At 57.7% G+C, this 25,305-nt stretch overlaps 3 protein-coding genes across 14 annotated transcripts in view; all 3 read right to left on the bottom strand.

Moving 5' to 3' along the window:
* Positions 1-203: 203 nt before the first annotated feature.
* On the bottom strand, positions 204-8,844 carry ANKRD39 (ankyrin repeat domain 39). Of its 2 annotated transcripts, none has more exons than XM_010959040.3 (4): positions 8,580-8,844; positions 4,364-4,467; positions 3,784-3,987; positions 204-1,130 (listed from the first exon to the last, which is right to left on the bottom strand). In XM_010959040.3, exons 1-4 carry the CDS (start codon positions 8,596-8,598, stop codon positions 987-989), a joined length of 471 nt encoding a protein of 156 aa, XP_010957342.2. In that variant the 5' UTR covers positions 8,599-8,844; the 3' UTR covers positions 204-986. The 2 variants fall into 2 exon arrangements, with proteins under 2 accessions (XP_010957342.2, XP_074210646.1); XM_074354545.1 differs by lacking the exon at positions 8,580-8,844 and adding an exon at positions 7,710-7,894.
* Positions 8,845-9,978: 1,134 nt separating this feature from the next.
* On the bottom strand, positions 9,979-19,779 carry SEMA4C (semaphorin 4C). 7 transcript variants are annotated; one of them, XM_045519618.2, is made up of 15 exons: positions 19,510-19,779; positions 16,529-16,674; positions 14,929-15,077; positions 14,542-14,604; positions 14,292-14,390; positions 14,099-14,195; positions 13,888-14,004; positions 13,638-13,789; positions 13,382-13,557; positions 12,933-13,077; positions 12,623-12,845; positions 12,400-12,512; positions 11,337-11,494; positions 11,177-11,247; positions 9,979-11,045 (listed from the first exon to the last, which is right to left on the bottom strand). In XM_045519618.2, exons 2-15 carry the CDS (start codon positions 16,635-16,637, stop codon positions 10,216-10,218), a joined length of 2,502 nt encoding a protein of 833 aa, XP_045375574.2. In that variant the 5' UTR covers positions 16,638-16,674; positions 19,510-19,779; the 3' UTR covers positions 9,979-10,215. The 7 variants fall into 7 exon arrangements, with proteins under 7 accessions (XP_045375574.2, XP_045375573.2, XP_074210909.1 ...); XM_045519617.2 differs by lacking the exon at positions 19,510-19,779 and adding an exon at positions 19,156-19,498; XM_074354808.1 differs by lacking the exon at positions 19,510-19,779 and adding an exon at positions 18,678-19,115 and having other exon boundaries at positions 16,529-16,677.
* A 2,720-nt stretch (positions 19,780-22,499) lies between these two features.
* FAM178B (family with sequence similarity 178 member B) overlaps positions 22,500-25,305 on the bottom strand; it is a 60,727-nt gene continuing 57,921 nt past the window's right edge. For 4 of the 5 annotated variants that reach the window (XM_045519623.2, XM_074354812.1, XM_074354813.1 and 1 more), the window contains 2 exons: positions 25,085-25,237; positions 22,500-23,779 (listed from right to left, as the gene is read on the bottom strand). In XM_045519623.2, coding sequence (XP_045375579.2) covers positions 23,747-23,779; positions 25,085-25,237 — 186 coding nt within the window. In that variant the 3' untranslated portion in view covers positions 22,500-23,746. The remainder of the gene's footprint in view (positions 23,780-25,084; positions 25,238-25,305) is intronic. The other variant, XM_074354810.1, reaches the window with a different exon arrangement.

The following is a 25,305-nucleotide window of genomic DNA, read 5'->3' as shown; positions in this document are numbered from 1 at the left end:
TGCTCCAATGCACGTCTCTGTAAATGTCTCTGTAAATAAGCATCTTTGTAAACACGGATGAATGCTTCTTTAAGTAGCTACGGAGAAATCAAATTATTGGCCCTGCTCACTTAAAATTTAATAGATATTGCCAAACTGCCATCCACAGTGGCTGTACCAACTTCCATGAACAGATAACAACAAAGTTAACACAAGGGACAATATGAAAGAAGAAAGGAAAAAATTATGTATTTTTATATATATATAAACAAAGGATCAACATCCAGAATATATAAACAACTCCTACAAATCAAAAAAGAAAAAAGTTTTAAATGGGCCAAGAAGTTCACAGAAGACAGGTGTTCAGCCTCACTAGCAAGTAGCAATGCAAAACAGAACAAAGCAATAGCTATCAGATTGTTAAAATTAATGAAATTATGGAGAAACGCGAGCACTGATGAGGTTTGGGGGAAGTGGGTGCTCTTATACACTGTCTGCAAAGTGCCCGGCACTGTCTCCAGCGCTCTCCACAGCCTCACTCATCTCACCCCTGCACGGTCTCGTGGCAGCCCCTCCTCTCAGATGAGGACACGGGACAGAGAGGGAAAGTGACTTGGACTAAGGTCACTCGGCTAGACAGAGCTTTTCATTTGTCACATATTCCAGTTTCTTCTAATGCTTACATGGTTTTCTGTTTTTATATTCAGGTCTTTAAACTACATGAAATTTATCCTTGTGTGTGGGATAAGGTAAGGATATAATTTTATTTTTTCCAAACGGACAGATGCCTCCACATGAGCTCATTTAGACTACGAGCATCTGGCCAGGCTGAAGCACTTGCTGCCCCACCAAACCTCCTCCCTCACTCCCTCAGGGGCCAGAACGGGGGCTCCTCCTGGGTCTTCCGGCCTCGGCTCCCCGCCCTGCACACAGATGCTGACCAGGGCGAGGGCTGGGAGAGCTGGTCTGTGTCCCCTCGCCTGCAGCCTGAGACTGCAGGTGGCAGTTCAGCTGGCCAGCAGGTCCCTCAGGTCACTGTTGCAGGGCAGCAGGTCACAGGCTAGTCGTGCCTTCCGATCCCGGACGGCCTTCAGGGCTGGGCTGTGTTGCAACAGGAGGGAGCAAATGTCCGTGTGACCCTTCTCAGCAGCCTGTGGAGAGAGGGGCCCGGATCAAAAGCCACACCCTGCTGGGTCCTGTTCTTTCTTGCTCCATTCCTGGAGCTCTTTTGGTCCTAAAAAAGGTCTCATGGAAATGGAGGCGCTGGCTGGCTAAGCAGATTTCCCCCAATTCCTGCCAAATCCCAATGCCATGCGTGTGGAGTAGGGGGCACCCCAGTGCTGCTCTGGCAGTTGGCTTGTCCTTTGCTCAAGGGGCCAGGCTTCTCTGCCCAGACCTGCGCATTAAACACAAGTACAGAACCTTGGATCTTAAGCATCTTTACATTCAGATTGTCTACAGGTGCTGGGCCCCGCGGGCACAAGACACATCAGAATGGCCCTGCCCTCCAGGAACTTCCCGATGAGCAGAGAAAAAGAGGCCCAGGTTCCCAGCTTTCACCTCTTCCCCTCTGAGATAAAGGATCCCAATCAGGATGTCAATTGCTAACCTACGACCTCCAAAAAAGAACAGGCTTAGTGATTTACGTAGATTATCTTATTTAACTTTCAGAAGAACGACTGGAGGTAGGGACTATCATCACTCCCATTTTACAGATGAAGAAACTGAGGCTTATAAAAGTTGAGTAACTTGCCCAAGGTCACAGGGCTGGTGTGGCAGCCTGGGGGATTCCAAGCCAGGTCTGTCTGACCTTAAAATCCCAACTCTTGATAACTGTGTCACTATATTCCCTACTCCTCCCAACAAACAAATTGGTGGGCTACAGGAGCTTCTGAAAGGTCTCAAAATTAACCTTAGTAGCAAATACTGTCTCAAATTTGAATCTAAATATTCAGCAGATCATCATGATGAGAACAGATGTAGGGCTCTTAATTTTACTGCCTCAATTCAGGCGATGGTATATTGCGAGCAGCTATGAGGTGAATTCCAAATAACTTTTGGCAAAAAAAGTGCCAGTCACAGCTACAGAAACAATAAAAAGATCGTGGTTTCCAGGGGTTTGGGGAGGGGGAAGGAGGAATGAATAGATGGAGCACAAGGGATTTTTAGGGCAATGAAATTATATAGTGGTGGCTACATGTCATTATGTATTTGTCAAAACCCATAGAATGTACAACATCAAGAGTGAACCCTAATGTAAACGATGGACTTTGGTTGATAATAACGTGTCCATGTTGATTCACCGACTGTACCAAACACGCCACACCGATGAGGAATGTTGAGGGTAGGGGAGCATATGTGTGTGGGTGGGAAGAGCTATGTGCGAACTGTTTTCTGCTCATTTGTGCTATGAACCTGAAACTGCTCTAAAAAAATAAAGTCTATTTGAAAAAAAAAAAAGTGCCAGTGTTTGCAGTAGGAAGGAAGGGCGGAATGGAGGAAGGCAGGCAGGCAGGCTGAAAGGGAGGGGCGACCCACAGCCTTCATACACAGGGGCCCCTGAATTTCCTGAGAAGGCTGCCAGCCATGGGTAACACCAGCAGGGTCCGTCCACGGCAAAGTCCTGCCTGCGAGCCCCCACCAGGTGAGCTATCGCAGTAAGACACTCAAGCAACACAAGCTTAGACCACCAAGAAACAAGCAATCTGCCTCTCCAACCGGCGAGGGTCTTAAAACAAAACAACACCCAGCTGCTCACTCAGCACATATGCACTGAGCACCTGAGCTCAGCACTGGGGCTCCACCAGTAAACAGGACCCCCCTCTCAGCCACATGCACAGGGAATTTCAAGGCGGGAAGAGTTGGGAAAAGTCAAGTACAAGGTGCTTCTGGGGATCCAGGTGGGTGAGATGTAGAAGCTGAGATCCAGAAGGAAGGACAGGCAAAAGCCACAGGGGAAAGGGGGCAGGAGAGACGTCCAGACGGGAGGAGATGGTTGTCTATAGCCCGGGCGGGACACAGAAGTAGGTTCGAGACACTGAAGATGACTAACAGGGCCTGAGTAAAGGGCGAGGGGAAGGGAGCCCAGGACAGGCAGGCAGGCAGGGGCTAACCCGAGAAGGCCTATAAACCGGCTTACAGACTTGGTAAAAGCCAGCCTCTGAGGGATTCTAAGGCATGGCACGGTCAAAACTGCTGCTTAAACCATCACTCTGGGAGAAAATCAGGGAGGGGCGGGAGAGGAACAGATGTACACACATACACCACAAACATGCATAAACTACTTTTCAAAGATGGGACGGCACCGGTGAAAGCGGACATCCGAAGGGAGGGGACCGGGAAGACCAAGCAGGGACGGGGTGGGAGGGAACCTCGCGTCCAGGGTGGACACGGTGTGCTCCTCAAACTGTTCACCGCATGCAGGTGTTTCTAGTCAGAACATGTTTAATTAAATGATTGCTCTGGCCACAGCGTGGAAAGTGGACTAGAGGGAAAAGCAAGAGCAGGTGCAAGTTCCAGAAAACCAACTACATGGAAAAAATTCAGGACACGTCACTGAGGGGAAGAAAAAGAAAATCACACCATACGTTTAGTTCTAATTTACGTGCAAGGGAAACATGCTGGAAAATTACACGTTAACCCTAAAGTGATGACAGGCGAGCACTGAGATTACAAATGATTTCAATTTTCTACCTTGTGCTTTTCTTCCCGTTTTGCCCGTGTTTTCTGCAGTGAACACGTTATAACTTTGCTAATGACAGAGAACAAGTGTTTGCAACCTGCGAAACTTTTGAGGGGGCTTACCTTATGCAGGCTGGTCATGCCGTCATCGTCCACCAGCCTGGGGTTGGACCCGTGCGACAGCAGCAGCCGGGCGATGTCAGTGTGCCCACAGTAGCTGGCCCGGTGCAGGGCAGTGGCACCCCCGTGGGTCTGGGCATTGCACTTGGCTCCGCTTTCCAGCAGGAACTGGCACACAGCATAGTGCCCGTTGCGGCTGGCGTAGTGCTGCAGGGGACAGAGATGGGGTCAGGGAGCAGAACCCGGGCGGTCAGGGCACTGGAGGAGGGGCTGGGCTCATCTCAGGTGCCCCCTCCGGAAGCTGGGTGAGTGGGCAAGCATCTTCACTTCCAGCCTGTTTCCTCAACTGGAAAATGGGGATAATAACCATTCCTACCTCACAGCTTGGTTATGATGTTAAATAATTGATGCAAAGCACTTAAACTAATTTAAAAAACGCAGGTTCACGTGATTCTTTCACAGAACCCCTGCTGGGAGAGAAGAAAGGGAAGGAGAAAAGGCAAACCTCAGCCCCTTCAGAGAGGAGGATACCCCGCTCCTGGCTGAGGCTTCTCTCCTCCCCACCGGCCTCCCCCCAGCTCACCAGAGCCGTGTAGCTAGCCGAGTCAGGCTGACTGGGGTCCGCCGCTTTCTGGATTAAGTACTTCACTCGGCCCAGGTCTCCGTTCAGGGCTGCTGACCAGATTCCTGCGGAAAGATGACCCACATGCTGAATGATGCCCAGGGACTGGGGGCTTTCAGTGATCCCTTTCTCCCTTGACCTCTGCTTTCTCATCTATAACGTGGGAATTCGCTGTTCAACAAGTATTAACCGACTGCCTCCTCTGTGCCAAGGATCGTCCTGGGTGCTGGTGGCATCGCTGTGAACAAGACAGACAAGGGGCTTGTCTCACCGGGACAGGAGACAGGGCAGACACAGCAACCCTTTCCACTTCAAACTCACCAGTGTTGGAGAAAGTAATGTTTAAGACGTTTGAATATACCATCACATTCAAAAGCAAGAAAAGGACACTGCCAGGTGCCAGAGCAAAGTGACAACCATGGGCAAAGTGGTGGGCAGCTGTGATCCCAAGAGTCCTCAAAACACATATCTCAGGGGGGGGTGGCTGGAGTGCCTGAGCAGGGTCTGCAGCGAAGGCGGCCAGCCACATGCGTGCTGGGGAACCAGAGTGAGGCTGGGGCAGGGAGTGCCACACCATGGGTGAGCTGGGGCTGGAAAGCCTCCACTCTCCTTCCTCGAATACCAGCAGGAAGCAAGGTTCCGGGCACTTCACACATTTAGCAAATGTTTACCAATACTTACTATGCATCTGGCACCGTTCTGGGCGCTAGGGGTCAACTCAGAATAAAAGATCCACACTGCCCCTCCCCAGCCAAATTTTAGTCTTACAGAACTTACATTCTAATTAAAGGAGACAGACAAGAAAATATATATATATATATATATATACATACACATATATAAGTCAGGTGATGCTCAGTGTTATGGAGAGAAATAAAGAGAACGGGGATGAGCAGAGCCTCTGAAAATGACATGTGAACAGAAACCAAAAGGAAATGAGAAAAGACATCATTCTGGGGGGGTAACTAGGTTTATTTTTTAATGGAGGTGCTGGGGATTGAACCAGGACCTTGTGCAGGCTAAACATGCGCTCTACTGCTGAGCTTTACCCTAGCCCCGAAAGGACACCATTTGAATAGGTGTGACAAGACAGCAAAGGCAGAAGAAACCTAAAAAATCAGCTCCCCTGTCCATTGCAACTTGGGACCTATATCTGCCTACATTACCCTGAAAGAACAAACCCCCCGACCTAAGAATCTGTCATAATCTGGATCTGTCACTAAAACTAATCCAGATAAGTGAATCCTATAACGACCAGGCAGAGGCGACTTTTTAAAAATGGTTTATAAAGATGTCTCCACCAGCCAGCAAAGGTATGTGTGAGGATCTCTTACAAAAGAGGGACTCCCTACACCCCCACCTCAGCGAGCTCCAAGATTAAAAGTTGCAAAACAAGAAGCAATCTGTTGTCAGACAAGACAATCAGCAAATACAACAAATGGGAAAACTGCAGCCTTGAAAACTTAGCCATTATAGCAAAATCTAAGACTTTAAAATGATTTTTAACTGATATTTACAGAGATGTTCACAGAGATAAAGGAATAGAATCCACAAATCAAAACTACATTAGGGGAAAAACAGCAGGTAGATCTGAAATAAAAGTCAAATTAAAAAGACGAACCATCAAAATAAAACAACAACAAATGACTCAACAGTACTGCAGACCCAGCTGAATAGAGAATTAGTGATTTGGAAATCACCCAGAAGCAGAATAGCAAAAAAAAAAAATTATTAAAGAACGGTAAAGAAATACGGACAACAGAATGTACCAAGATATGTCTAATATGGGCTTAAAAATATAATAGAGACTAGATAGAATGGGAGAGAAGCAGTGTTTGAAGAGCTAACATTTGAGACTTATCCTGAAATGAAGACAACCATGAGTTCTTAGATGAGAAACCACATTAATTTCCAAGGAGGAGTGAATGGTGGAAGCTGTGGAGCAGGCAACTGAAATAGGCCCTGAACTTCAAAGGAGACTGCTCAGGTGTGTGAAGCAATGTGTGGGCAAGCCGTGGGTTAAGCAAACAGGCTGTAATGACCACCAAGGACAGGAGAGACAGGAATCCAAGTTCAGGAGAGACAGGCCCCAGAAGGAGGACCAGCAGGAGCAAAGACACAGGCCTGAGAATGGAGGGCTTCTGGGGAAGACACCCAGTGCTTGGAATCAAATGGAGTGGCTTGATTCGCAGGAGAAAAACCACATGGATGAAGTAGGGCCAGCTGACCAAGACCTTGGATGGCAGAGCTGGAATATGCTGTGACAGGACTGCTTTTTCCTGAGTCAGACTGGGAGGAAGATCACAGAGCTGTCCAGGAGGACTTGAAGGATGCAGGGACTGAGTAGGGCGTTAGGTCAGAAGCAGAGGAGTCACCCGCGTGGGGTAAGGATTGTGCGGATGGGAGGGACCCCTGAAGGGTCCTTAGGAGGACTGAGCCTGGGGCAGCCCAGGGCAGGGAGCAGGCCCAGGAGCTGTTGAGGACTCAAGCTGGCAGGGCTTGAACAAAGGCTGCCTGCAGAACCCAAGCCTGCCCTTCCCAGCAAAACGTGGCTTTAAGCCCTGTTCATAGGCTTGCAAAGAAGCCAGAATTCCTGGGACTCAGTCAAAGCTGGCCTGGGCCCCAGGAGCCTTCAGATGCTCAGAGGTACCCATTCTGGGGAGGCTCCGCGGCCACCCAGGTGGGTGTGCCGTGAGGCTGGTGCAGGGATTCCCCCTTGGGGTCGGCTTCCCTGAGTCACCTCTTTGAAGTTTATTTCAAAAGATGTCAGCGGTTCCTCGTTTTGGAGGAGGTAAGGAGGAGCCCACCGCAGACTGGCTAGGGGACGAACTCAGGAGTCCTGAATATCCGTTGTCCATTCTTCAAAACCAGTTTTCTCCCAACCCTCCTAATCTTGGCCTGACCAAGGTCCCTGGCCCTGTGGGCGTGGCTCTCCCCAAGGTGTAGGGCAAGGAGCGCAATACCCCAGCTGCAGAGTCTGCTGCCCGGCTCCTCTCAGATCTGGAGCAGGCCTCGGTCTCCCTGGGTCGCACCCGGTGAGGAGCGGGGCCCAACCGCACCACTGAGGAGTTATCGAAACCAACGCTTGTTTCCCGACCAGCAGGCGAGCGGGTGTTTCTTATACTCGTGCCAGGTGCCTGGCGAGCTCTCACTACGCGGGAGCGGTGAGTCCATCGCCCGCCCGCGCTCCCACCAGGCCCCCCGGCCGTCTCCACCTCGGGGCCCCGGTACGTGGCCATGTCCTTTGCCCCGCGGGCCTGAGGACGCCGGAAGTCCCCAGGCCGGCAGCGCCGCGCGCCCATCTCACCCCTCTCGAAGTCCATCTCGTCCAGCGTCTGCTGCACGCCAGCCACCGCGCTGGGGCGGGCGCAGCAGGGGCCATCGGCGCAGGACTGCGGCACCGCCATGCCGGTCTCGGCGCCCGCCCACAGGCCGGCGGGCGCGGGCACGGGCACCGGTGCGGACTCGGCCTCGGAGGGCGGGGCGGACGCAGCGCTGCCCACCCGTCCGGTCTGACCACTCGGCGTCCGTTTGACCCGCCGAGCCGGCCAATCAATCGTCGGGGCCTGAGCCCAAGAGCCAATCGCGGCGGTGGGGCGGGACCTGGGGCGCTGGGCCGCGCTCGACCGAAGTGGCCACGCGAGGGCGTCCCAGGCTAAGGGAAGGCCGAGGCGCGGCCAGCTGGGACCCGGACCCGACTTCTGGGGAGGGTGGCCAGGCCGGCCAAGAGCAGTAATGCGGCGCCCTCCAGGTTCTCCTGGTCCCACCGAGCTCCGCAGGGCAGGGGGTTGCCAGGGGCGCCCCAAGGTCCTTCCCCGACTGTTATCCGCACCACCCCGGCCTCAGGAAGACGGTCACCGCTGTCGCGGTGACCACTTGAAAGGCCGCGGGACATCCTCCCTCCTCGCGCCCCTCCAGCCTATTTCTTGAAACCCCGTGGGAGGCAGGTGGTCACAACTTATTTTGCTGCTGGGCGTACCTGCACGTAGGCCTAGAGGGCAGGGATAGAGCCTGGAACACCCCCTAGCCACTCCTCCACCTCCCCCCACCCCGCCGAGCTCCACCTCCCCTCCCGCCTCCCCTCCTCCCCGCCAACCCCATGATGAGCACCTGGTTTACTGAATCAGCCTTCTTCCATTAAAACATTCTACCGGCTGTGGGGCTGATGGATACTGACCGTGCAGGAAGAGTAGCATGCTCAAGTCAGCAGATGCCAGCCCTCTTCTAAAGCAGGACGCGGGCAGCAGCCTGTTCCAGCCACAGCAGGACCCCCAGAACCGTCAAGGGTACGGAGGACATCACTTCGACTGCCTCTATGGGTGGGCATGAATTATAGAACCCAGGCTGGATCCTGTTTTTCTTACAAATATCTGGGCCCTGTGCAGCTTCTTCCATAGGATAGGGGCTTGGTGTGCACTGGGTGGCAGTGAAGTTCCACATCCCATGCAGCTGAAACATTCAAGTATCATTCCTGGAGGGTAGAAGGCTGAAAGTAATCTTGCAACCAGGGAGCTGATTGGGAGCCTCATCCTCACACAACTAGATCCACACATCTTAAGCTGCTTCTAGGAAGTTCCCCTCCTCCCCCTCCCCACTCCCACTTCCCCTTCCCAGGGTTCTGGGAAGCCAGGCCCCTCCCTCCTCCTCTCCTGCTTCTACTCCCAATGCCCTGACTTCTCCCTTTGGCCAGAAGCCAAGGCTGGCTCCCAAGAGGCTGTGGCCCTGGTCTGGTTCCCAGCCCAAGCCACCACTGTGGGAAAACACTGGAGTTTGGGCCATCACCCCTCCAGAGAGGGGCACTGGCAGGTGGGGACCACTGAAGGGGCAGCTGCCCCCAAACTGGGAGTGGGGGCAGCCCAGCCTCTCTCAACCCACAGGGAGCCTCCCTCTTGGCACCCAGGTTTTAGCCCAAATGTCTTATCTCCATGACAGAAACAGTTTCATTTTCTCCATTTTATTTGTCAATATAAAAATACTCAAATATTTACAACAAATAAATACGCGGGGACACAATAAATTACACAGTTTGGAGCCCTCCTCCTAGGGCTGGGAGAGGATATGCAACATCCACAGCACCCCCACCGCTCTCCTTTCCCTCCACCTCCCCCCACACAACCTTTCCCAGCCCTGCCAGGGAGGACAAGTATAAAATACCACTGAACCCCAGGGCCAAGTGGGAGGCCCCTCCCACCCTTCCTCCAAACACACAGGAGGCTCCATCTCCCTCCCCCCAACCCTGAAAACATTCACAGCCCTGAGAGCGGGACTAGGCCCGCCCCAGAGCCCTGTACTCCCCCAAAGGGGCACAGCACCCTGCCCAGCCCACCCCCATATGTACATGGCCACCCCACACTGCGAACAGGTGGGGGTAGGAGAGGCAAAGTGATACAACCCCTTCCCCTTCATAGCTCCAATGACCCACCAGGAGGACCCCAGGCCAAGGGAAGACTCGACAGAAACAGGAAGACTTTGTCACACACAGGCACACACGCACACAGGCGCAGGCGCACACGCACACACACACACGTATGTACACAAACACACCCACATCTCCAGCTTCTGCCTGGAAACATTTTGGCTGCTGGGGTCCCACGTGTCCGTGATCCACAGCCCCTCACAGCAGAGGAAGGGGCCTTCTGGGAGGCTGGTGCCCTGGTGACCACATCGAGTGGCAGTGCCCGTGCTGATAGAGCAGGTCCTCATGGCCGGGCGAGGCCGGGCAGGGTCCGTCCCGGGCAGAGTCGGTGCCCGCGCCATGTCCCTGAGGTAGCTGGTGCCTGTGCAAAAGTGGGAGCCGCTGCCCCCGCCGCCGCTCATACCGAGGACTCCTCCGGGTTGGAGTCCGGCAGCGGCTGGCGCTGCTGCAGTTTGCGCCTCAGTTCGTCCGCGAGCTCGGGCAGGGGGTGGCCGAGCCCGCCCCGGTCCTCCCCTCCAAGCTGTAAGCGCACGTAACCGTTGGCGTTGGAGTTCCGCCCACCCCCCAGGTGCAGCCTCGTTGGAGAAGGCAGGGGCTGGCCAGGGATGCCAGGGGGCGGAGAAGGGGGGCCCCCGCCGGGCTGGCACCGGGCGTGTCCAGGCACGATCTTGAGGGAACCGTCCGAGTAGTAGTAGCCAACAGGATCCCAGAGCTTCTCATCTGTCTCGGGGCCGGGCCGGAAGGGGGGACTGCTGGGCTCCTTGGGCAGCTCCAGAGGGTACACCAGGGTCCTCTCCGCTGCTTTGGCACCTTTCTCCAGCTCCTCCCGCAGCCGCCGGCGCAACGACAGGACCAGCAGCAGCAGCACCAGGCACACGGCCCCCAGGGCCACCACGGCTAGCCACACCAGCCCCAGGTTCTCCAGGGGGGCCCGGGCCTCCAGGGTCACTGATGGGCCAGCCACCACTGCCACCAGGTAGCCTTCGGCAGCCAGCCGCGCCCCCTGCTCCTCCGAGAAGCAGTGGTAGGCCCCGGCGTGGCGGGGCTGGGCGGCCATCACCACCAGGGCCTGCAGCCGGGCATCGTAGAGGAAGGAACCTGGCTGTTCTGCAGGTAGGTCCCGGCCCCCAAAAGTCCAGCGGGCGTGCGCCAGGTTGGAGGAGAGGCGGCAGGGCAGCACCAGATCTGTTCCCGCCACCACTGTGATGTTTTTGGGTGTGAGCCTGACTGCAGCGGCAAAGAAAGGAGAGCAGAGGATTAGTGCAGAAAGCCCAGGGCCAAGGGGAGATGCAGACGCTCGGGTCTGGCCCAAGGTCTCCTCACCATCCCCCGACCAGGGGAACTCAAAGTTAGCTCACCTTTCTTATTGCCCCGGAAATTACAGATGTTCGAGGTGTCTGAGACTGTCACGTGCTGGATCAGCAGGGACCTGGTTGGGGAAGCAGAGTCCATCAATGTCAGAGCTCCAAGCACCCTCCCCTCCCCGCCTGGTCCCGACCCGTGCAGAGCCCTGCTCACCCGGAGTGGCCGACCACGGCCACGCAGCGGCTGGTGTTGACACTCCAGGCACAGTAGGGGTCCCGGGCGAGCACACAGTCGGCACAGGAGCGGTACTTCATGCAGTCGGCCAGGGGCAGCTGCACCAGCTGGGAGCGGGAGCCCGCGAAGAGCAGCTTCTGCCAGAGAAGCACAGGAGGGAGGGTGAGCCAGGCCCGGATACCACCAGGTCTGCTGGCCGGGGGCGCAAGGGCAAAAGGTGCCTGGAGGAGGAAGAGGGCCATGCTCAAGTCCTGAGGACCCAGAACACACGGCGGGCTTACTGAAGCCAGATGCAATCATAAGCATCTTAGAGACGTGACCTTATTAGAAAGGAAAGGCAGACCTGCGAGGCCAAGAAGTATAATCACATTCACACACACACACACAAAACTCCAGGACAGTATAAATAGCGCAGGAAGAACAGTTTCCGCAGGCCCGTCAGCCTCACAATAGCACCAGCAGAGCAAAGGCGTTTTCCTCTGTTGGAATGGCAACTGCCAATCTGTGTGTTTCTTCACCCATGGACTTTCTTTCTGCCATTACCCCACATTCTGGGGAACAATCTGAACTGCCAGAGTTGGTAAAAGGCGAGCACGTGAAAGAGCAAAGACAGGCCAGAAGAGGGTACCATGGGAGGGAAGATGCAGGCGGCACTTCAGGGAGCCCCAAAGGCCATCGGAGGCGGGGGCTGGAGGGCTACCAGGGCTGGCAGGCAAGGTGACATCAGGAAGGCATTGTGAACAAACGCAGCTGGAGGTCCGGCCAACAGTGGCACCCGCGGTGGCACCGTCAGAGAAGAGGCCGGGTGTAGCCAGGCATAGCACAGCCTCCAGGGGACCGGTTCTGGGAACACAGCCCCACAGGGGCCAGACTATATATAACATACATGACGCCCATGGCGTGCAGATTCCGTTAGCGCGCTCATTCCCTGGTCTCGCCTCAAGCTACCCGAGGTAGCTGGAGCGTCTCCCGACCCCTGCACTAGCCAAGCACACAACCAGGGAAGGTGTGGGGACAGTGGTGAGTAGGGCCTGATTACTACCTTGTTCCGGGACAGGACCAGGCTTTCCACGGGCTCCTGGTCAAACACCTGCAGCTCCTCGATCAGGTGGACCCAGGGTCCCAGGCTTACCGCCTTGAGCAGCCAGCCATCTCCTGTGGGATTGTGGGGGACAGGTGTAAAGGAGATGTTTCTGGATCTCCTTGCCCCAGGCCCCCAGGACCCCACCCAGCCTCCAGGAGCCATGCCATGGGCGTGCGCCTACCTGTGCCAATGAACAGCACTGTGTAGGTGGCTCCATCAAGCCCCGTGACCCGATCGGCCACTAGGTGGGTGAAGTTGGTGTCCTTCTTCACAAGCAGGGGCCGGCCCCACCGGGGTTCTACCTGCTCCTCCATCAGCGGGTGCTTCTTGATGAAGTTGAGGGTGTTGTCAGGCAGCTCCAGAGAACTGGTGTAGCCGTGGCGTCGGTGCCAGTTGTTAATGCACTAGGGGGTTGGGGGGAGAGCTGTCAGCCTGGTGGGAATGGCGCTGGAGCGCAGGGTCTGAGTGCATCCCTGCCCCGGACAACTTACCGAGCCAGGCCGCGGGCTGGGCACTGGGTCGGTGTAGCGGCCCCACTTCTGGGCTTGCTCGTGGTACTCCTTGTAGGGCCCCTCGAACACCCTCTGGATCTCTTCCAACTGGTACTCGCAGATTGCTGACAGGTCCACATCGCCCCTGTCAAGGCATGGGAAGCAGCCCCCAAATCAGGCCTGGTGCCCACTTTTCCACAGCTCAGCGCATGTAGCCGGAAAGCAAGGCCCAAGCAGAAAAAGGTCATGGGCAAGCGTGATGCGGTGGCAGTTCAAAGTCCCACCCAGGGCAGGGCACAGCCCACCTCCCACGTGGGGCTTTGGAAAGGGGCAGGTGGCCAACATCCTCCTTGACTACCTGGACTTCCCCCAGAGGCCTGCACCTGTCAATCATCCCACACAGCAAACCTGCTCCCCCAACCCCTGCCAAGGACTCCGGGCCAACTCACCATCTTGCCCGAAAAACCCCAAAGAAGGTGGTGTTGTGCCAAGAGGTGTCCTGCAGGGTGTGCAGTGCCTGCAGCTGGTTGAAGTAGAGCTGCCAGTTGGGGGCAGAGCACACCAGCCTCGCCTTCAGGAACGTGGTCCACTTCCTCTGCAGCGTCCGTGCGCCCCCCATGTCACCCTGGCCAATAGCAAGGGGACGCCACCAGTCAGCCTGGCCAGGCCAACAGGCTCCGGGGCTCCCCACCGCGGGGTCCGTACCTTGCAGACACGGGCCACGCGAGCCACCACCTGCTCCATGTAGCAGTCGTACTCCACGGCTCGCTCGCTGAAGAAGAAGTAGACCTTGTCATCGTCCCCTGTGAAGCTGCCCACGCTCTCCGGGATGTAGGCAGAGCCTACGAAATGAGGTTCTATGGGAAGGGGAGGAGGGTCAGCCAGGGCCCTGGGGCCCTCGAAGTGCCTCCCACCCACGGCTTCCCAGTCGGCATGCCAGCTCCTCCAGGCTCACCGTTGAGCCAGAAGGCCAGGTACTCCGTCTTCATGGCATGGTGGGGCCCCATGTTCCGCAGGATGACAGGCTCAGTGCCCAGGAAGTTGTTGAGCGTGGCCGAGTACAGCTCGCCGTCTACGGGGAACAGAGATCAGCCAGGCCAGAAGTGAGGTGAAGTTGCACTCAGGGCACACAGCCTCCCCCAACCTGCAGCGGGACAGCCACTCACCCACAAGGAGGCCGGTGTGGCCTTTAGCTGGGTCATAGGGACACTTCCCCTTGCCATCCTCAAACTCTCCTCGCTCCAAAGTAAAGGTGAGCATGTCCTAGGGGCGGGGAGGAGATGATGAGAAGGAGATGGGGAAGGGCCTGGAGGGGCTGGGGGAGAGCGAGCGGGCTGGGGGAGAGCGAGCACCACTCACGATGTAGGTGCACTTGGGCTGGAAGGCGTAGGTACCGCAGACGTACAGGTGGGACGTGTTATACGGCTGCAGGAAGCGGATGAAGTTGAAACACTCCGTCTGGGGAGACAAAGGCATCAGTTCAAGTATGAGGACCTGGGACATGGGCACACAAAGACCCAGACCAGCACTGGGACAAAGGGGACTCTGGGGAGACATTGTGCACCATGCTGCCCACCCCGCACCCCCCAGCAGTGTCCTGAGCACCCACCTGGTTACTCTTCCCTTTCTGGATGCACTCGGCCTTCTTCTCAGCTGGCGCCTCCCAGGAGATCTGCAGACAGGGAGGGGGCATGTCAGCAACATCACAGGCATAGACTGAGCATATGCCCCAAGCATGGCCCGTGGCAGCCACATGGGGACACTGAGTGAGAACACATGGTCCCCACTCTCTGGGAGCTTATTCCAGCAGAGCACAGAAGCCCCCAACTGCCCCAATGCAGCAGAACCAGTAAGCACTGCTGAGGGGGGTGGGCCTTGCAGACGGGGAAGAATGGGGTGGGGGGCAGCAGAGCTGAAGGGACAGCCTGACCAAGTAAAGCCCCTCCAGGTTCTACCTCTCTCACCCCCGGGTGCCTCCCGCTCCCCCACCTCTCACCACTCCTTGCAGCTCCAGAGCCTCCACGCTGAAGGCAAACAGGGCCTCCCGGGCCCCCACATACAGGAGCCCGGTCTGCTCGGTCAGGGTCAGTGTCAGGAAGTCCTGGATGCCTGTCTGGGAGAAGCGCCGCACCACCGTGGCCAGCTCTGCAGAGACAAGGCCGGAGTGAGCAGGGCTGTGGATGAGCAGACTTTCCTGGGCTCTGGGCATCACCCCCGGAACTAGCCTTCCTCTATGCGATGGTCACCCCTGTTCCCTACGTTAGAGCCAGCACCCCACAAGCAGATGCCAGCCAAGCCCCCTGACTGGCAATACAGGGCATTTTCTGAATAGGCTTTTGGTTCTGACCGCTCCACCCAGGCCGCCTTGGCCTTTCCCAGCTGGGGAGGAGGCAAATCTGGGCTGGTGAGGAGGAAGGAAGGATATCTCAGCCACAGCTTCCGGCCAGAGGAAGCCATCAGACCGAAGGCTCTCACTCTCAGGGTCAGCAGCGCCTCTGGCTGCAGAGCTGGACACTTCCCCCTCCCAGCTTCCTCACTGCTGCTTCCTTTTCTGCTCTGCTGCCCACCGCCCTCATCAGGATCCAGCCAGGCAGTACATACAGAAGTCATGAATCCCCTGTCTGAGGAAAGCCTTCCCTCCAGCAGGATCCAAATCCGGGCTGCCAGAGATACAAGCACAGCTGGCCATGGGACAAGGAGGGATGGCAGGAGGCGGAATCGGGCTGGGAAGTCAGGCCAGGGAGGTCAGGGGAAACCAGAGGCTGGGGACCAGAGATGGCGCTGAAGCCTCGGGGCCAGGAAGCCCTGTTGCCATCCATCATGCGAGGCACTGCGACATTCATAGTCACAGGATTCCTACATCAGCCCCCCAAATAGCTGCCGACCTGTTCTCAGGGTCCCCCTAAACCAGCCTTAGTCTTTGGAGCCAACAGTGGCCCCGACAGGGGCCAGCAAGGGAGGGCTTCATTAGCATGGAGAGGAGCCTGTGGGAGGTGAGCTCATCCAGGTCCCCAGAGCTCACGGATGATACAAACACCTGACATCACCTCCTCACACAGGTGTGTGTGCACAGAAGGGCTCTCAGGTCCACTGTCCCCCCCACATGAGCATGTGTGCACACACACACCCCTCCAGGGCCACCAGATGGCACGAGTGTCAGGGTAGCGGAAGGAGTCTATCAGGGTTGATAGGGGGTCCGGGAGGCAGAGAGCTAGAAAGACTTTGGGGGTGGGGTGACACCCTTTGCTTTACATCCATCCTGGCTCAGGTTTGGCTCTCAGAGCTAGTGATGACTCCAGAAGCGAGGCATGGGGAGAGTGACACAGAAGAGTCACTCTCCCATGGGTAACAGGGGCAGCCAGGTCCTACACATCAGGAGGAATATCCCAGGTCCTGGCCTGGACTACCAATTCTGGGTCCCTGGAGCCATTCAGTCACATTTCTTAGAAATCTGTGTCACACACATTGGTGGGCCTTCAGCCGGACTGCAGAGTAGAGCTGGCACATTCTAGGGGGCAATTCTGTAGCACCTCTCTTCCCACAGCAATTCCCTCCCACTCCCCACCCTGGTCTTTCTCCTGACTTCAGGCACTCACCCCCAGAAGATACCGTCTTCCGGGGCACCAGGTTCCACCACACCTCAGCCCCAATGCTCAGGCCCCACAGCCCCACTGCCAGCAGCCAGACAGCCCAGTGCGGGGCCATGGCACACGCCCCGACTCTAAGCTCCAGGCCAGCTGCCCTGCTGGGGGAAAAGAAAGGGTCAGAATCACAGCCAGAGAAAACAGACCGGAAGGGGGCCCACACATGCTATGCCAGGAGGCACTGACAGGACAGAAGAAGATCTGATCAGGCCTCCCCAGGACTCTCCCCTTGCCCCAGTCCTTGGACCAGAGACCAAGTCCCCTCTCACACCTGGCCTCAGTCCCCACTGCCTCCAGAGGACCATGGGGTCTCCCCGAGGGGAGAGGGAGAGCTGAGTCAGCTGAACAGTGGACACTGGAGAACCCCTCTCCTACCTGGGACCCTCCCCCACTCCTTCTCCTCAACAGAAAGTTGTTTAAGAAAATAAAAAGGGAACCCTCTCCCCCACTCAGGCCTGACAGATTCGAAGGATTTCTTAAAATAACCTCTGGAAGCAGGACCTGGCCCTACTGGGGCTCCAGCCAACCCGAAGATCTAACTGAGACACAAACCCCTCATCAGGGTGATGAGCATGTGGTGGGGCAGGCAGTTGGAAAAGCCCCCCAGGGAGGACTCGTGCGTCAGGCAAGCGGGGGTCCTGGCCCCAGCCTCTCCCCTCCCCCAGCGCAGACAATAGCCGGTCAGAGCCCAAAACCCCGTTCCACATCACAGGGCTGAAGCGGGGCCGGGAGCTGGAGGGGCGCCGCTTCCCGAGGCCCCTTTGTTGCCCAAGAAGGGAGGCAGGAAGTGGGTAGGATGGGCGTGGAAATGACCGGGGCCTCATCCTGTTCCCCGCACAGCCTCCTAGGAGACACTAGCCCTTAGGCTGAGGGGCGGCGGGACAACAGAGCCAGCTCTGGTCTCAACAGGGATATCCCCGCGGCGCTTTCAGGCGGGGGCGGGGGAAGTGAGAACCTGGTGGGGACCGCCAGGGGCGTTCCTCCTGGCCCGCGGGGGGTGCCCCGAGCAGGGTCGGCGCTTGCTTACGCTCCCCCAGGGCCTGACGAACCTTCCCAACTCAAGGACTGCGCCCCCGGGACCCCAGCCAGGGCAGGCCATCTGGATTAATTTCCAGGGCTCCAGCCTTCCGATGCCGGGCACAGAGACGCAGAAGCTGGGGATCTGGGCACCCCAAAACAAAGAGCCACCGCCAAGACCCGGTCCCTGGTCCCCCCCCCCCCAACCCGCCCCGGGTTCTCCCCTCCCCCAGCTCCGGGGATTTGAATGCAAACAAAGCGGCGGCGATGGGAGCGTGGCGGAGCCCGGCCTGCGGACGCCCCCTGTCGGCCCAGTACCTCAGCGCGGGAAAGGCGGGGGGGCGGGGATGCGTTCACCCCCCATCCATCGCCCAACACACCCCCAGCCCTCCCTCGGCCCCTTACCCCATGCCCGGGCCGGACCCCGCGGCGCGCTCCGAGGCTCTGCTAGCACAACGGTGCCCCTACTCCCAGCTCCCCCAGGGTTGGGGAGATGGGCAGCCCCAGGGTAGGGGTGGAGGGGTGCTGGGCCCTGGCAGCGCGCCCCCCACCCTGAGCGGCGGGCCGCGGACGGCGCCCCCGCGACTGCAGGGCGAGCACTCCAGCCGGGTCTGGGCGGCGCGGCTCAGGAGCCTGGCTTTCCAGGACAGCACTCCTCCCCAGCGAAGCGGGCGGGCGGCCGGGGGGCCGCGGTAGGGAAATCCGATCCCACAACATCGGCCTCCGTCCAAGCCCGCCCCAAACTTTCCGTCGGGGGTGGGGGAGCCAGAGGCAGTTCGGGAACCTGGAGAAGATCCCAGCCGAGGACAGGACAGCACGAGGGACCCCCGCTCCCTCTGACCAGTCCGCGCCTCCGGACCCTGAGGCTGCAGGCATCGCTCGCCCCGCTCCCGAGTCCCCGCGAGGCAGCCTGCGGGGGGCTCAGGAAGGCGCTCAGGCGGACAGCTGTCCCCGCCACCGCCCCTCCCTGCGCCCCCAGACCCTGTCCCTGGCGCGTGCCGCGGTCCCCGCCCGAGTCGAGAGACAAAGCGGCGGCCCCAGAGCCCCCCCGGCTTCGGCCCCGCGCAACCCCGGCCTCACTCACCTTCGCGGCTTGAATCCCTGGGCGCCGCCCTCGCGTTCGGCTCCGACCACGATCCGCCCCTGCCCGCGCGCCGCCGCCGCCCGCGCGCGCCGCCCGCCCTGCTCCGCTGCCCCTCTGCCACCGCCCCTCGGCTCGGCCCGGCTCGGCTCAGCGCCTCTGGGCTCGGGCTCCCCGCGCCACCACGGCGGGCGCCGGCTCTTTCTCCGCTGCGGCCGCCGCTCTCCGCCCCCTCCCCCCTGACGTCAGGCCGGGGTGGGGGGGTCGACGGAGGCCGGGGGCGGGACGAGAAGGCCAGCCCAGGAGGGGGCTGCGACCCGCGGCGACCTGCACGCCTCCCAGCTCTCAGCCTTGGGGCTCGGACCCCCGCCCCTCCTCGTGTCCTGCCGCCCCGCGCCTCCGAGTCGCGATCTGCGCCACGGCGCCGGGAGGTGGGGCGGAGGAGGGACTCCGCGCCCTGGCACGGGGGAGTCAGACTCACCCGGTCTTTCCGAAGTGTCCCCCAAGGCCAACCGCACGGGCCCAGCGGCTGAGTTCGGGAATGAGGCTTAGGGGCTCCCAACGCTGAGGTTACAAGAACGAAGGTGGACCGGCCACCTTCGGGCCGACCAGAGTGCTCTGTCTTTTGGCCCCCAATTCTGCTTCGTTTCTTGGCCCCAGCTCCCACTGACTCCTCCGATCAGACTGGAACGGGCCTCACGAGCCAGGAAGACCCTCTAGTCTCCCGAGACCGGCTGCCCCTTGTTTCTCACGCTCCAGGCAGAGCAACCCGCTGAATGCCCCTTGCCCGGCTCCCGGGGAAGATAATCCTCCACTTCGGTTGCACAGAACCTACCCTCAGGAAATGACTCCTTCTGGTGCCTCTGGAAGGCTGAATAACAAGTGACATGAGCCCTGACGTTCAGATGAAAGGGGCTGAGGGGAGCCACTCTGGAGGAGAGCTACCACCTTCAGAACCGCCAGCCTCCGCCCACAGCCGCTCCTAGAAGTAACTTGTAGCTCCAGCCTCCTGGGCGGTGCTGGGGTGTTCTTGCCAGCTGGTCCTCCAAGCTGGGCAGGTGGACAGAGGAACCGCAGGGAGGCCATCCCACCGGCACCAGGAGACAGATGCCGCCTCCTGGCTGGGGACAAAGGGCAGAGGTGAAGAGGCTGGAGGCCCAGAGGCTTCCGTGGTAACTTTAAGCTCGGTGCAGTCCTGGAGGGGTGGGACACTTTAGGGCCCTGTCAGCAGATCTGGCTTATAAATCGGTCCTGACAGGAGCTTTTGTTCTGGGTTAAAACTTGGCATCTGAAAAGTGGAGACCAGAAGAGTAGTGGAGATAATTGGGAAAAACTGCCCAGTTTGGATTCAGTAACAATTGGGTCTTTGCTGGTATACATAAAGGCCCCTTCTCCCGAGCTGGCCAAAGCTACATTTCCCAGCTCCTTTCCACTAGGAAAAAAAGCTGTGGCCTTGGAGATGCTGGAGGTAGGGGACAAGCCAGTTACTTAGTGTGGGGTGGTCACGGCAGGCTCTGTTTCATTTTATTGGGAGGGAGAAGGTATGTGACCCCCCCCCCCAGGTCCCTGTTAGACTCTAAGTGGAGTCTAAACTGATAGACAGGTACCCTTCACATTTGTTCTGTGCAACCTGCCTAAAGTCACATAGATAATTAGCAATATCAGAGTGTTAAATCAAGTCTTGGGACTCCTGGTTCCCTCTTCCCACTAAGTCACAGGTATCCTGACAATTTTGGGCCCAACACATTCCATTTCCTGCTGTTTTGCCTCACCTCCACCCCCACCCACCTCTAGGTGTGAGGGTTACTAGCTGAGACCTGAGCTTCTGGCTCCACCTGCAAGATGACCCCAGTGGAAAGTCTCAGAAGGTGGTTTGGTTTCACTGGCAGGGACCATCTCCTGTACCTTAGGGCAGGCCTCTCTGTTCTTGCTAACAGACTCTGAGCCCTTCCTCCCAAACACTCCTCAAAGATAAGGCTGCAGCTTGCCTGCTCCCCTTTCTACCTTCGCTCATTTCCTGCTGTATTCTGTTCCTTTCCAGCGCTGGCCTTTCCCGTGGGTGGGTGGGTGGACAGGGGATAAGTTTCCTGCATGACTACTTGCTCATGATTCATACTTTTAAATAAAAGCACAACTGGTCAAAAATGAGGATTCCTGGGTCTTAAATTAAGAAAACAAAATTACTAATACCAAAAAAAAAAAAAAAAAGTTTGTGTACCTGTCAAGTCTCCTTAGGGCCTGTCTGGCATGTACTATGAAGGTACCAACCTTTCAGGCCTTAGGCCTTGACAGACCCTCCTATTTTCCCCATTTGTTCAACCACTTGTGGCCAAGTCAAGAAAAGGCAGATGTGCTAAATGCCCTCTGAGTTTCTCTAAGGACCCACTGACAGCTCAGGCCAGCCCCTGGAGATGGACCCAGGAGTCTTATCTGGAAAGCAAGGCTCCCCTCACTCCCACGCCTGGGTCATGTGCTGTGGTACCCTTCCTTTGAGCTCCTTAGCCCCCAGGTCTCCTCAGGCTGCTCTCCGACAGGAGGGGGCCCAGGGTTCACACTGGGGTTCTCTAGTCAACACAGCCTGGCCGACTTCCAGGGGAGTCAGGAGCTGCTGTCAACCCACAGAAGGGGAAATGAGAAAGCCTGGCTCAGCCACCCTTCAGGGACCTTTCTGAGGGCCTGGGGACCAAGGTAAGTGGGAACACAGGAAAAGGACTTCCTCTCTCCACTTCCTCCTGAAGGAGAGTTATCAAAGCCGTCCACCTGGGAAGACTCCCTTCCCGCCCCTCCCGGCCCCCATCACTAAAGGAAGCAGGAAAGCATCCGTCACCACAGCCCCGGATGCTGCTTTTCCAGTGGCTTCAATCAGGATATCCCTGAGCCTTTTCCCAGGAGCTTAGGGAGCTGGAAAGGGCAAGTGGTGAAGTTGGCAGCATCACTGTGGAATTTTTGGCCCAGAGGAGGCAGACTCTCTAACTGGTCCTGGACTAGTTTTAGATCTGGTCAGCTCCCAGCCAGCTCCAGAGAGGGCCCATTACACGTCCCAGCGGATATCATATGCCCTTGGGTGACCTCGAAGTGCACACCTCTGCTCAGGTTACAGCTCGGTCTCTGGAGGGACTGAGTTGTCACCAACACCTCCTCTCTCCTTGGTATCTGTTTCTGTCTTGGGGATGAATGTGTCTGGGGAGCAGGGGAGGAGGAGGCAGTGCACAAGGGCCAGGCCGGGGGCGCCAGAAGCCTACACTGATGGACAGCTCAACCCCTTTCTCAGCGCCGAGCAGGGGCAGCTTCGAGAACTGGAAACTCCCCACTTCAGCCCCCTGGGCCTCCCTACTCCCTCTGTGCCCTTGGCAATGAGAACAAAGAAGGGAAATTTCAAAGGTGATTTCCAGGTTTCCAGAGCAAACTGAATAGCTGAGGATTAACTGTCAGGATGTGCAGTGTCAGAAGCTGGGGCAGCCCTGAGGGAGGTGAAGGAGGCTGGCTCACCACAGCCTCTGCTCTTTTATCAGAGGATCTTGGGCCTCCCTGTGCCGCTGGGGCCTCACTGGTGCCCTGGCCAAGGGGGCCTGTGGTGTGGCCAGGAACAGAAACCAGAACTCTCAGTCAAGCCATGTGGGCCTCCAAGCCTCCCTGGCGGAGAGTTTCTTCTACTTCTCACTTGGCGAAGGCAGAGAGGCAGGGACACGATGCCCCGTGTGGTATCCAGCACTCTGCTGTGGCTCATGCCCTCTGAATTATAGATGCCCCCCAGCTCCCAGGATCTGCGGACACAGTGAGGGCCTCTAAAACAGGCCCAGAAAGCGATGGGCTACACCTTGCGTCTGCAAATTGAGGCACTTGGCCTGAAGGTCCTTTATTTTCAGGGAGTCGCTCTGTAGTTAGTCTGCCTTACCCTGACCCCCACGGCACAGAAGAACAAAACAGAGGGACAAAGAAACAGAGAGAGTAATAAGCACCAGCTGGATGAAGCTCCACTGGCAGACACTAGGGCTGAGCCGAGGGGTGGGCACAGATCAGCTAGGCAGGGCTCATCCTCTCCTCCTTCCTGTCCACCTCTTGTGGCCCCTGCAAACCCCCGCCCAACCCAGGAGTCAGGAGGGGCCAGAGACTAGCAATGGATTCTCAGGGTTGGAGGAGTGGGCAGAGAGAGAAAGTGATACCGGAGGATCTCCTGGGGGTACTGAAAGCCCACTCACTCCTCGGGGGTGGGGAGAGGTCAAAGACATCCAGCACTCCTTTAGGCATCAGGGCCCAGAAAACTCATCCAGGGTAAGGCGGAGGGAAAGCAACGACAGTAACGGGGACTCCCTTTTGGCATTGTCCCCCCAACTCCTAAGTCCGGGAGTTGATCTCAGAGCTCAACAATAAACTGAATTAAGTGTAATTACAGACCTGATCCCACCATCTCACTCCGTGGACTTTCCCCAGTGGGGGCGGAGAGCGGGGAGTGGTCCCAGACTGGGCCAAACAAATGTTCCCCATCCCTGCTCCCTGGGTTCCTGGCAGCCCTCAGGCCACAGCAATAACTGCTTCTCCTGAAGGTTTAGGTTTACAAACAGCCCTCTGCTGCAGGGGGCGGGGCCTACGACCCAGTCACGTGACTGTCCAAGGTGAGAATTCTGCAAAGCGAAAGCAGAGAAGTCAGGAAACTGGACACTGGGCAGGATCCCTCAGTGAGGGGTTGAAGAAACTCTTCTAAACCACTGATGCTGTGATGAGACTTTAGCGTACACAAAGAACCCTCACATTAGTGACACACAGAGAGGGGAAGGCGGGGAAGGTGGGGGAGGCCGGAGGCCAGAGGGCCCGGGAGGCCCAGGAAAACCAGAGCTTTGGAGACAAAGGCCTTGGGGAGAGGAGATGGCTGGGAAGGGAAGGAGAACTGGGAGGTGTTCGGGCAGCAGCGAGAGGTGGGACCCTTGCCCAGTGGGGCTCGGGGCAGCAGGGGAAGCAGGATCTTGCTTAGCCGATTGGTCCTCTGGCCTCCATTCTTGACTCCTCCAGGTCCCTGGGCCACGTTCACTTCCTGCCAAGAGCCAGGAGTGCTGGGCCACCCCTGCCCTGCTCCATTAGACGGCTTTCCAGGCACTGAAGTGCTGGGCCTGTGGCAAGGAGAAAAACAGGGTGTGATGGCCTGAGCCCTGGTGGGGCTCACTGACATGATGCTCCCTGACCCTCCAGCATTCCCTGAATATCCATTAAGGCCTCCTCCGTGCCAGGCTCCCAGTCCAGGAGAGAGCACAGCAGGTCAACCGGCCACTTGACCACCGCTCTGCCTAGGTTCCCTCTATTCCCTGTGAGAAGAAGGGGGAGCCTGCCCCTGGTTCGGCCAGGCCACGAATCACTTTCCTTCTTTTCATGACGCACACAGTTTCCCACCAGTTACTAGTGTGAGCTAGTTCCTTGGGGGTTGAGGGTGAGGTTTGTGCTCCAGCTTTCTCAGAGACTGTGAAATCTGAGACCCAAGCCACAGCCTGTGGCCAATGTGTCAGCCCCAAGTCAGAGGTTACAGGGTGGGGTGGGGGGCGACAAGCAGAGGAGAGGCAGAGGAAAGGCAAGTGGGGAGCCTGGGAGCACTGGGAGGGTTCTTAGGAGACCCAGCTCATCTCTGTCCAGGGCTGGGGGCTGGGGGATGGGAGGGCTGCTTGTTGGAGGGACGGAGGCCGGAAGGGAGGGAGGCCGCCAGCGCAGGGGTTGGACTGTGCTTAAGTCCGCAGGCCTGCAAATCAGGCTGGCGCTGTGCCCTGGGTCTGACATGTATGTGCTGCGGCCTGTGTGATGGGGCAGGCTGTTTAACCTCTCAGTGACTCTGGCTGGCTTGTTCATCTGTAAAATGGGATCATAACAATACCTGCCTCATGGAGATTATGTGGATTCATGGAGAAAAGGGTCTTTAATCAATAAATATTAGCTACGAATATTATTGCCCAGAGAGTCCGAGAAAATTAGGGGTGTGGAGGTTGTTGCTGGGAAAACTGGAGGGACCAGGGCAGCCTGGGAATGCTCCTCCCAGCAGAGTGGGAGGCCAGCCTCAGGCCTGAGGGACGAGTGGGCAGAGAGTGGACAGCTGGTGCCTCTGGTGCCCCTTCCTGGCACTGCTCACAATAAACTGGTACCCTGGCCCAGGCTCTTCCCTCGCTGGGGTGAAGTTTTCCTTTGCGTTTACCTGGGAGTTGGCCTCTCTGTATCCCCCTCACCGCACCCCCACACTAAGCATTTGACTCTTGATAAGAATGAGGAAGGTCCTTCCGCCTAGAACGCATCTCCCCCAACCCCCACTGCCCTCTCTGCCCATCTCCCAGCCAGGAGCCCAGCAGCTGCAGTGGGGGTGGAGATGCCGCGGGCTCTGGTCAGCCGCTTGACCACTTCCCTCCCGTCCTGAGCCTAGGGGCTGGAGGGGGCAAGACCTGGGGCTGGCAGTGGGCCAGCAGCTCCTGCCAGCGGATGTAGGTCTGGGCAGCCAGGTCCTTGAGTTTGGTCCAGTGCATGGCCTGGGGGCTCTCCCGGATATGGGTGCTGATGTGACAGTCCAGCTGCATGCACAGCAGCTGCAGCTCTCCCTGCAGAGGCGAAGGGGTTGGGGTGGGCGGTGGGTGGGGCACAGGCCCGGCAGCCACAGTGGGGGAGG

Source organism: Camelus bactrianus, chromosome 28 (genome assembly GCF_048773025.1).
Source record: "Camelus bactrianus isolate YW-2024 breed Bactrian camel chromosome 28, ASM4877302v1, whole genome shotgun sequence".
NCBI lineage: Eukaryota > Metazoa > Chordata > Mammalia > Artiodactyla > Camelidae > Camelus > Camelus bactrianus.
This window is presented reverse-complemented; position numbering and strand designations above follow the sequence as displayed.

Excerpts from the sequence above, each read along its gene's own strand:
- ANKRD39 (XM_074354545.1), bottom strand. The coding sequence starts at position 7,809 with ATGGCGGTGCCGCAGTCCTGCGCCGATGGCCCCTGCTGCGCCCGCCCC. Across the intron at positions 3,988-4,363 it reads CGGCTAGCTACACGGCTCTG|CACTACGCCAGCCGCAACGG; the intron begins GTGAGCTGGGGG and ends TGTCCCCTGCAG. Across the intron at positions 1,131-3,783 it reads GCATGACCAGCCTGCATAAG|GCTGCTGAGAAGGGTCACAC; the intron begins GTAAGCCCCCTC and ends CTCTCTCCACAG.
- SEMA4C (XM_074354806.1), bottom strand. Across the intron at positions 13,790-13,887 it reads CCTGGCCTTCTGGCTCAACG|AACCTCATTTCGTAGGCTCT; the intron begins GTGAGCCTGGAG and ends CCCTTCCCATAG. Across the intron at positions 12,846-12,932 it reads CCAGCCCGCGGCCTGGCTCG|TGCATTAACAACTGGCACCG; the intron begins GTAAGTTGTCCG and ends CCAACCCCCTAG.